Raw genomic sequence first — 12127 nt, forward strand, 5'->3', positions numbered from 1 at the left:
AAGCGACCTCGAGAAGCCAGAAAGGCGGTTCATAGACCTAAAGAGGATAGGCAGACAGAATCACAAGAGACTTGACATAGAGGTCAGTGCCCCTAAGAGGTCGAACACACCAGTCAATGACCTCAAAAAGGTCAGTCAGATGAGTCAACGACCTCGTGAGAGACAAGACCGACGGACAAATAGCCTTCAAAAGACATACAGGCGGATCAATGATTTCATAACAGGTCAGACAGACAGATAAACGACCTTGAAAATCGGAACAGATGGAGGTTAATGACCTTAAAAACCTGTCAGACAGACGACCTTGAGAATTTGAAAAAATGGACCAATGACCTCAAGAGACCTGACCTTGGCAGACTATACAGGTAAGGCTAAGGCAATCACCTTGAGAGTCCAAACACACGGGTCAATGACCTGCAGCTAGGCCAGACAGATGATCTTGAGAAGCTGGACAGACGGGACAATGACCATGAGAGGTCTTGCAGGCAAATAGACGACCTTGAGACTCCATACAGATCTGTCAAAGACCTTGAGAGGTCAGACGGGTGGAAAGAAGATTTTGGGAAGCTAGACAGACACTCACGACAACCTCTAGAGGCCAGGCAGTGAACAGGTAGGTCAATGACCTCAAGGGACTAGACAGACGGACGATCTCGAGAGGCTAGACAGGTAGTTCAGTTACCTCGAGAGTCAAGACACACGGGCCAATGATCTCAAGACGTCAGATACATACACAGACAGACAGACGACCTGGGAAAGTCATACTAACGGGTCAATATCCTTAATTATTCATTCAACGTTTTTTTTTTTTGATTTGTTCCAGCTTTGGGGGGCTTTATACCTACAAAAAAAAAACAGCATTGTTTAGCCAACCAGAAAAGTTTTTGTAAAATGAAATTATCCAGAAAAATTCTCACTAAAAAAATATAAATTTTTGGAAAAATTTTTAATGTGCAAGGAGGAGAAGGAGATCTCGGCACGACTTTCTGTTTTTCAAGGAAAACCAAAAAACAAAAAAATTCAACAACCTCATCCCCAAATTTTCAAAGGAGGCAATTTAAAAGGATATTGATCTAAAATATAAATTTTTATTCATTTTTTTTTTTACAGATTTAAATGTTTTTTTTCTTATTTTGTTTCAAAATTTATCGTCAACTTAGTTTGGAAAGGGAGCCGAGGCAAGTTTCTTCTTGAAAAGGACGTTACTTGAGAGAATTCTAACATAGAAATGATAAATTTTCAACAAAAATTTATCAAATTTAATTTAATTCATTTTTCATACAACTTCGAGATCTCCAATTCAAGCGGACTAACACAGTTTGGCATGCAGAGGGAGGGGGAATTTTTTGAGAATATTTTTTAGAAAAATTCTGACGCAAAAATGCAAACTTTGCAGTTTGATTTTTTTTTCGATTCCGTAATTTCCATATAAATACTCACCACTTCCAGTCTTAGATGCTGCTTCGTATGATGAAAACAAGCTTGTAATAATTCGGGAAGATCGTAATGCTCCGCAGCGCAAATCAGACCTGGTACAATGGCACACGTGATTGGACAAGTGCTCGTGTGCAGATAATTCAACAATATACGAAACGTTTCGGCATCGAATTCGATAATTGAAAACTAAAACAGAGAGAAAAAATACAGATTATCATCATATTTGAGGTGAAAAAAAAAACAGAAGAAAATTTTAAAAATACTCATGTGAGTGCTTAGGGGCAGAATTTTATTTTATTTTTTTTAATATTCGTAATCTGTTAAATTTTTTTTTTTCATTTAATTTGATTTAATTGACGTTAATTTAAAAAAAAAGGGAAATTTGGTGATTTAAATTTTGCATTTCAACTCAAAAATTATCTTTCTGCTGTGCTTTTCTATATTTCGTACATTTTTGTAAAATTCGCACAAAAATACGTTCTTCAATAAAAACATCACCAAGATACAAGCAATTGAAAAGCACACAGTCTTTTCAAACAAAAAAACCTCACTAATTACGAGTACGTTTTAAAAAATGCACCGAAAACCTCACAAGTACCCGCCATCCCACCGCTATATACATAAATAGGTAGTACACACTTACTTCAGTCTGAGCTAATTTAGTTTTATCAATTTTTTGCGCGTCTGCGCACACGCTCAACCTAGGTACAGCCAACTGCGTCGCTTCAGCTACCGCTTTCTCTTTTTCTTTTGTCTCTTTATCTAAAAACATTACATACGAAGGTAAGTACCTGCTGTACTGCTAGGTAAGCATCGAGTAAATTATCAAGTATAAAGTCATTTCGACGAATTGGAATCGTTGCTGGACAAATACACGAGTATACAAAACCCTCGAGCGTTGAAATTACACACTTACTCGAACAATCGTGCGACGAAGACCATTTCTTTTTATCGTCGATGGTCAATTGTAACTGCTGTTTTCCACGTATCGAACGACCCCATCCGGCTGTCAACGTACCCAATCTTGAGAATGCTCTTTTCACCATCGGCGAACTTGGTACGCTTTTGGCTCTGCATTTATTAAAGTGAGCATGTATTAATAAGCATTAAATACGTATGTTCATTTTCCACGAGTATATTTCTATCTTCTTACCTGGAACTTTCGATATCTGGCACTTGCAAGAAATTACTACTCTTCGGTTTTTGGGGACTAGGAATGGTAGGAACAGCACGAGCGAGGATTTCAGCTACTGGCATCTGAGGTGAACCGAATCCAGCCGATATACCGTACAGCATTTCTTGAAATACCCTAAGAACGGTCATAAAATTGATTAGAATTCAACAGTTTTTTTTTCAACATAATTATGAACTTGGGGAAAAAATGAGGCATCATTTTCCTTCAAGAACAGAATCCGGTCACTATTTTGACCATTTAATTACCTGCTTCTTACTCCTAAGATGGCTCTAACGCCTAAAAATTTCGTTTTCTGTTTACTCTGACCGACCAAGAATACTACATCGAACAGCATCGCGTTCGTAGCCATGTTTTCTTCGGTGTTGAGGAAATTCTTCATGAAATCCGAAGCCAGTTGTTCATAAGCTTCGAAACGATCTCGCACCGAATCCAACAGTGGACTAGACGGCCTCATGTGTCCGATTGGTCGCCACGAACCTCTCCTGTAATCGAAAAAAAAACATGAGTGGATCTAGTCGTAGTTTTAAACCTGTATTAATTTTCTGCGACGAATCAACTGGCACTCTTTCGTACACGTACCTGTATGGTTTAGGAATTTGACCAGTTTCGGCGTGATTCTGCAAATTGGCCACTAAATCTTCCAGCATCTGACTACGGGTACGTTCCTGCATTCGAGCAAACTTGGGCGCCGAATAACTGGCTCGTTCTCCGTTTACGATCTTCGTTAATATCCATTCGCGAAACATCGGTCCGTTTTCGAACACAGATTGCTCCCAAAGGTATGGTTTATACGCTCCGACTTCGTCTCGTGTCACTACCGATACCTATATAAGCGAAAATAATATAAATGAATTGGTAACAACAACAACAACGACGACAGACGAAGATACTCGTAAGAAAATATGTAAGTACAAATTAGAAATAACGTTGCCTGCTTCGTGAATATCTCTTTATTTCTGTCCTCTTTATATATACCAGTTTTCGTTTTCTAATTCGAAAAAAATCTTGAAAAAAATTTCAAGAAAAATGAGAGCAAAAATCACCTATTTTCATTTTTCTGCACTAAATTTATTGAATTTCTTGGGGAATAAAACTGACAGGTGAGTAGAAAAAATTTCAAATGGACAATTTTCAACGATAATTTCGCCCCAGATTTTCCCCTCAAAATTATCCTTTCTCGAGATTTTAGACTATCCTCTTTCTGTTCACGTCTTCAGTCTCAAAACTTTTTGTGTCGATTCTTCATTTTTTCTGTCTCGAGATTTTTTATTCCAGCAGCTGATGCCAAGTAGAAAATGTGACACCACAATGGAATTTTGAACTTATTGTTCTCAAAGACCATGATTTTCATTTTTCATAGGATTTTCTTGATCAAACCGGGGGTCGGGGGGGGGGGGTTGAAGGTTTTTATTTTATTTTCGAGGTCTTCAGATTTCGGTGTCTCAAAATTTCTGTTTTTTTTTTGGTCTCAAGATGGTTCAAAATCATGTCTTTATGATCTTCAAAACTTCAATACAGTGATTTTCCTCAATATTTTATTATTTTTTCATTTTTTTTTATTTCGAGATTTCCTATCTCGAGATTTTCAGATACCAAGGTTTTATCCCAAGATATTTCCATCTCAAGACTTCAGTTTTGAAGAATTTTTCATCTCAAAATTTTCAACTGTTTTTTTTTTCAATCTCAACTCAAGATTACAAGCTCTCAACAGTTTCGTCTTGGATTTTTCCATTTCATTCTTGAGGTTTTTAGATTTGCTGTCTCAAGATTTGTCTGAAAATTTGAAATTATAAGAAATTTTATCCTAAAAATTCTCCAATTGGGAGATTTTGCTCAAGATCTTGAAACTTTTTCATCCTGAGATCTAGCCATCCAGAAATTATGGAATACCATGCCTAAAGATTTGTACGATCTTCAAATTTTTCAATCATGAGATTATTATTAAGATTTTAAGATTTTTCGAGCTCAAGTTTTTCACAAGTTCCAAGATTTCTTTGATCCTAAAATTATTTGATCTCAAAATTTCAAAACTCTTTCATTTTTCAAAGTTTCCAAAGAGAATTTGACAACAAAGTGGTAGGAAGACACGGAGAAATCACAGTAAACAAGAATGGGAAAAGGCTGACTGACATCTCAAGCTACAACAACTTCACAATTATGAATGGGTTCTACAAACATGAGAAATGCCATAAAACCATATGGGCAGCTAGAGACCAAGAGTCAATAATTGATTATGTGGTGGCAAACATCCATGCCAAGAAGACAATGTTAGATGTGCGGGTATTTTGAGGCTATGACATCGGATCAGATCACCATCTTGTCGAAGCAGCCATTACAGTGAACAACATAGGAAATACAACTGAATGTACACAGATGCAGCTCAACATCAACTCATTAAACGATTCAGTAACAAGCTGGCTGTACAAAAGAAGAATGGAAATCATCAAAAAAGACTTACCAATAGAAGATGATGTAGAAAAGGAGTGGGTATGCCTGAAAACTATTGTACAGAGAGCAGCAGAAGAGGCACTAGGAAAAAGATCAAGTAGACAAAACTACAAAAAGCTGAAAATCTGGAACAACAAACTATCAAGAGAACTGAAGAGAAAACAAGACCTTTTCTGGAAGTGGATGAGTTCAAAGAATGAACAAGACAAAGGGAGCTACAAAGAACAGTGCTGCAAGAAAAAAACGATGATAAGAGAAACACAACAGGAACAACACAAAAGGTTTGTGGCAACCATGGAGAGCGATAGATATAAACTGAAACCAAAAGTGTACAAAATAATCAAAAGAATATCGGAAGATGAGGTACACAGAGCCAACATTGCCCCACCAGACTGTGAAAAAATGGTCGAATACTATGCGAACCTATGGAGTGATCCAGACAATCAAATTGAAGCGGCAAACCATGAGGGGGAAGAGCTAGATGGAGCCTTGAAAAGCTCCAGAAATGGACAAGCCCCTGGCAGTGATAAATTACCAACAGACTTATTCAAGAACGCCACAATAACCATCAAGAAGAGACTGCTAGCTTTCTACAATAAAATACTATCAGGTGCCACCATACCAGAAGACTTCCCCACTGCAATTGTAATACCCATCTTCTAAAAAGGAGACCAAAATGACCCAGGAAACTACCAAGGAATTAGCCTACTAAATCCTGCTAACAAAATACTTGCAAAGATGCTAGCAAGAAGAATCAAGAGCCATATGGAGCCAATAATATTGGAATGCCAAAATGGATTTTGAAAGGGAAGATCATGCATAGATGGAGTATACGCAACAAAGCTGCTGATGGAGAAGAGATGAGAATATAACCTAGAGACCCACATGTGCTTTGTCGATCTGGAGAAGGCGTATGATCTAGTGTGAAGGAAGAAGTTGTTTGAAATCTTGTGGAAAATCGAAGTGAACGAACAATTAATAGTACGCCTAATTGAAGAAATATACACAGAGAATGTAATAAGAGTAAGATCTGGAAACATGTTGGAAGCAAAGAAGATAGGAAGAGGAGTAAGACAGGGATGCCCAATGTCATGTAGTCTGTTCAACATCTACTTTGATGACATGATTAAAGAATGGCTGAAAACCAAGTCCAAAGGACTAGACATCAACGACACTCATGTCAATACCCTGCTGTTTCCTGATGATCAGGTGGTCTTTGCTGACAACGAAGATGACTTGCAGAGAGCAATGTACAACCTTCAGAAAGTAGCTGATAAGTACAGAATGAGAATCTCGTCGTCAAAAACAAAGGTGATGGCCTTTGAGGAGAAAATGCCAATACACAGTAAAATCGTTGTAAATGGACTGCCAGTGGAACAAGTTAAAAGCTTTAAATATCTCGGATGTGAGCTGTCATATGAAGGAGAAGTTGACGCACAAGATCAGTAAATTCCTGAGAGTCAAGGGCGTATTCAGGGGGGGTGATTTGGGGTACAATCACCCCCCAGGATCAAAAAATTCTTAGGTTAATATAATTTCCACGATTTCATGCATTGAATCACAGGAAAAAAATCATGTTATTCTACGTTTATAGGGAGATAATTTGCTACAAACTTCAAAATTCATTGAAAATCACGTCCTAGGTAGTTGCATATGCATAATCTATGTACTAATTATTTTTGTTTCTTGAATTATGAATTTCCAATGCTTTTGTTTGCTTTCCTTTTTTGAAATTGAAATTTCTGGAAGCATATTATTTTAATTTCATATGATCGGAAAATGAGTAGTTTCCTAGACAGTTTTGTGTTTGGAAAATACGTCTTTAACAAATCAGCCATTTTTTTAAATTTTAGCATTTATTTTCCTCTCATATGAAATTAAAATAGTATACTATTTCGTTATTATAAGGGAGACGAAGTGCTCCTTTTGCTCCAGCTTACTGATCATTATTGGAATTGAATAGGCACTGGGATTTTCCTCCCTCATAACGAAAAATATATTATCCAACTCAGGAGTAAAAATTATTTTCGACAATTTTGAATTATTTTCCTCTCGACGCTTGGGCAATAAACCTCGAAAATCGTCAAAAATCATTATCGCTCCCTAGTTGAACAAACTATTAATTCAAGTATGAGGATGTGAGGAGTGTCACGTTAAATCCAGAAGAAAAATCAATTTTACAATCAGGAATGTAGTATTTTTTACTCTTTGGATTGACAAATTTCCAAAATTTTGCCCTCGCTTCGCTCGTGCTTATCTGAATTTCGTTATAAATAGGTATCAACAATTTACTAGATAAATTTCAAAAACCTCACTCTGATCAACACGTTTTTCAAGCTGAAATTCAGCATGAAAATGTCTGAAATGTGCCTACTATTGAAATTTTTATACATATGAGCCCGTTGGGAATTTTGTGATTTTTGTCCCCTACTTATGAGTCATTCATCACCCCCCAGTAGGAAATCCTGGATACGGGCTTGCTGAGAGTAAGCGGAGCTATAAACGGAGCCATACCTCCAAGAAAAGTCAGAGCTGAAACTCGAATAAGAATCTACAATACGCTGGCGAGACCAATGCTGCTGTATGGAAGTGAAACATGGACAATGAGAAAGGATATAAAAATCAGAGTAACTGCAGCAGAAATGAGATTCATGCTAGCCACAGCAGGATATACCAGACGAGATAGGAAAAGGAACGAAGACATCCTGAAGGAGCTAGGAGCAAAGCCAATCATTAGACGAGTGAAAGATTACAGAAAGAAATGTCGAAAACACGTTGACAGAATGTCTGATGAATGGTCCCCTCGAAAAGTCAAAGAGTATTAAACTCCAACTGGCAGGAAGAGTATAGGAAGACCGAAGAAAAGACTTGATGATACATCGGCGAGCAATTCTTCTACATTTTCCCAGACGGGCCGAACAGCTCACTGGGTCAAAGTTCATTGATGATGATGGTGGTTTTCATTTATTTTTTTTTCAATTTTCATGTGTCGAGTTTTTTTTTTGGTCAAAAGAGTTTTTCAAACTTGAGATTCTCTGGATTTTTTCATCTCTTGAGTGTCTCAATTTCAAGATATCTTTGAATAATTAATTATGATGTTCCGTGACTCGAAATTTTTTGATTTTAAAATTTTTCAACCAGGAGTAACGTTTCCAGATTTTAAGATTTATTGCCTCAAAATTCTTTTTGAGATTTTCCAACATTTTTTCAATCTCAGGATTTTGACGTTCGATTTTACTCTCAAGATTTTTTTCATGTCTTCTAATCTTAAGCTTTCTTCAAGTTTTTCATGTCCCAAGAGTTTCTCGATCTCGAAATTTTAAGACTTTTGTCTCACGAATTTCTTCATATTGAGATTTTTTACTTCAATACCCTAATTTCTCAAGGTTTTCGAACGAGTTAAAATTGGTATTTTGAGCAATAGATTTTTTTTTAAAGTTCAGAAAATAATGGGTAACGATTAATTCAGTTCCCTGTTTATTATTTCCTAATTTAATACACTTCTGTCAGTTTTGAGTAAATCCTCTCATCTCTACATTCAATCATTTTCCACATTTGGCTTTCGCAGATAGCTCTACCTCCTTCATAATGGATCTATGTGTAGTTCAGCAAAACGTAACAATCCCTTTTTTTCTCAACGTTTTTAATTAGATACCTCTAGACCTACTGTCTCAGCAGCGTTCCGTTCGGAACAAATTATCACTCGCAAAACACAGTTTCACAATACTTAGTATGCGAGCTGGGGGCGAAATTATCTTCAAAGGGTATGCACGACTCTCACTCCTGCGATCCGACTGACTAACACGTAGTATAGCTCCATTAAAATGAAAAATTCTTCTCTTTTCCGGCCCGTGTGTGCCCGCACTTTTTGCTTCGTCTGAACACATGCGGGATCGCACCACACGGTCGTACAGCGTGTTTCATGTAGATACTACTCGTACATGAGTATGTACATACACTACAGCGAATGAATTTTACGTACCTCGTATCTGGGCGTTTTCCTCCGCACCCTGGGACTAGTTCGTACCACGATGAACGTGTGTAAAAAATGCGATTTGATACAAGATGGCGAAAACGAGGTATTATCCGCTTCCAGGAATACAACGCATACTATATCGTTTCCTATATGTCTTTTTCGTTGAAGCTGTAAAACAAAAGCACGTGTAATTATCACAAAAGATACACGAGAAAAAAAAACACACTCGCACACCAATCAACTGAGGGTTTGGTTAAGTTAAATACAGAAAAATTTAATTCAAATCTGCGATCGTTATCATTACTTATGCTTACCTTCTGTGGATCGTGTTTTTCATACGGTAAATACGTCGAAACGTGGAACATGATTTCAATATTTCTCCAATTCGTGTACACCGAATATTCTCCCGTTAAATCGTGCACCGTGTCTAGACCTCCTCTGTATTTTTCAAAACCTGCAAAAATCAAAATTTCAAATCATTAATACATAAGCAATCTTAATTGAAAATAGACAACTTCAACGTTAATTAGACGCAAGAAAAACACCTGCTCAAGCAGTTCATTTCTACATAAATGTCTTTATGCTGGTCTCAGCGGGCAACTGTTTTCCACTACAGTCAAGATATGACTGGCGTGATTTTGAAGGCAATCTGGGAAGTTAACAATTTCTCCCACTATTGGAGTTGGAAGTGCAAGCTGGGCAAGCCAACCCAGGATCTTGCTTAACTCACAACTTTCATCATTCTATTTTCACAATAGCATTGCTCTACCTTCCAAAACTCCTCTTGAATTGTCATATTTAAAAAAATTTTAAATCGATATACCATGATATTTTTTCAAGAGATATCAGTATATCGACCAATATTATATAGATATCTTCAAAATTGAATAAAAAGATAGGTACCTACTTTTTTCATTATTGTACCCATCATTTGCATTTTATTTCGAAACAACAACTACGAAAAAATATTTTGTAATGTGTCAGAAATTTTTTTTCATTGAATAAAAACAAAAGATGAAAATTTTATTTGAAAAAATTCACCTTGAATTTTAAATTTTGACCCATATTTTCGGTTGTTTTTACCTATACTTTTCTTTTTTCAATTTTTGACGATATGATGTTGTTTCCATAACGATATTTTGATATTGATATTTCAGTACCATTATTTCGATATTTCAACATCGATCTTTTGATATTACAATATCGGTATTTTGACACTTCAATATTGAAATTTCAACATTTCATTCAACATTTCAATATTGACATATCGATGATATTTCGACATTTCAATATCAATATTTTAACATTTCAATATTGATATTTCAACATTTCAACATCAATATTTTAACATTTCAATATTAATATTTTGACATTTCAACATCGGTATTTTGACATTTCAATATTGATATTTCGGTGATATTTCGGTGATATTTCGATATTATGACATTTCAATATTGATATTTCAGTGATATTGTGATATTATGACACTTCAATATTTTTACATTTCGACATCAATATTTTGACATTACAATGTTGATATTTCAACGATATTTCAGTACCATGACATTTCAATATTGATATTTTGATATTGTGACACTTAAATATTGATATTTCAACATTTCAATATCAAACAATATTTCTATGATACCTTGATATTTCAATATCACAACATTTCAAGATGGATATTTCAACATTTCCATATCGATAATTATTTCGACATTTCAATATTGATATTTCAACATTTCAACATCAATGTTTTGACATATCAATATCAATATTTTGACATTTCAACATCAATATTTTGACATTTCAATATTGATATGACAATATAAATTTTTTGACATATCAATACTGATATTTTGATTTTCAACATTTCAATATCAACATTTCAACATTTCAATATCAATATTTTAACATTTCAATATTGATATTTTCATATTTTAATATCAATATTTTGACATTTCAATGTGGATATTTTGACAATAATTCATATTCCAACATTGGTTTTCAACATTTCAACACCAATATTTTGACATCACAATATCAATATTTCAACAACGTTTTGGTATTATGACATTTCAAAATGTTGAAATATTGATCTTGAAATGTTGCGATATTGAAATATCAAGGTATAGTAGAAATATTTTTATTTTTTTATTTAATATATTGTTTAAACAGTCACAAGGTATTAGATACATAAGTGACTTGATATCAGTAAATATATATCTTAAATTAAATCATTGTACTTGATATCTCGAATAAATTTAAGTAGTTCACAATAATTATTTTCTAAAAAAGGATTTTGATTACGAGAAATTTTATGTAATAATCTAGAGTTATTAAATTTTGGACAATCAAATATGACATGATGGGCTGACATAGGTATGTTACATATATTACAAATAGGTTGTGGTAATTTAGATAATAAGTATTCATGAGAGAATTTACAATGATTAATTTTAAGTCTAATTAATATTTTTGAGTCTCTACGAGAGAGTCCAACAGTATAGATTTTTTCATCATCATTTCTTTTTTTAAGGTTCAAGGTTTTGAAAATATGTTGAGTAATTATTGGTTTAATATCGGTGAGTGGGAGAATAGAATGAAGAGAAGTATCACTGCAATGTTGATATATGTATCAATTTTGAAATGTCAAAATATCAATGTTGAAATGTTGAAAATGGATGTTGAAATATCAGAATGTTGTAATACTGATATTGGAATATCAAAATATTGTAAATTATCAATTTCGAAATGTCATATCAAAATATCATTGAAATATCAATATTGTAATGTCAAAATATCAATGTTGAAATAATGAAAATGGATGTTGAAATATCAAAATGTTGTAATACTGATATTGAAATATCAAAATATTGTCAAATTATCACCATTGAAATGTCAAAATATTATTAAAATATCATATTGATACATCAGAATATTGATATTGAAATAAGTATCAACATATTGATATTGAAATATCAACATGTTGATATTGAAATATCAAAATATTGATACTGAAATATCAATTTTGAAATGTCATAATATCAAAATATGGTCAAAATATCAAT

General features: G+C 34.4%; 1 protein-coding gene across 4 annotated transcripts in view; it reads right to left on the bottom strand.

The window, feature by feature from the left end:
• rsh (radish) overlaps positions 1-12127 on the bottom strand; it is a 780520-nt gene that overhangs the window by 12910 nt on the left and 755483 nt on the right. For all 4 annotated transcript variants that reach the window (XM_065356244.1, XM_065356235.1, XM_065356228.1 and 1 more), the window contains 8 exons: positions 9371-9510; positions 9063-9224; positions 3212-3456; positions 2878-3114; positions 2591-2746; positions 2354-2508; positions 2081-2199; positions 1441-1623 (listed from right to left, as the gene is read on the bottom strand). In XM_065356244.1, coding sequence (XP_065212316.1) covers positions 1441-1623; positions 2081-2199; positions 2354-2508; positions 2591-2746; positions 2878-3114; positions 3212-3456; positions 9063-9224; positions 9371-9510 — 1397 coding nt within the window. The remainder of the gene's footprint in view (positions 1-1440; positions 1624-2080; positions 2200-2353; positions 2509-2590; positions 2747-2877; positions 3115-3211; positions 3457-9062; positions 9225-9370; positions 9511-12127) is intronic.

Source organism: Planococcus citri, chromosome 1 (genome assembly GCF_950023065.1).
Source record: "Planococcus citri chromosome 1, ihPlaCitr1.1, whole genome shotgun sequence".
Classification (NCBI taxonomy): Eukaryota; Metazoa; Arthropoda; class Insecta; order Hemiptera; family Pseudococcidae; genus Planococcus; species Planococcus citri.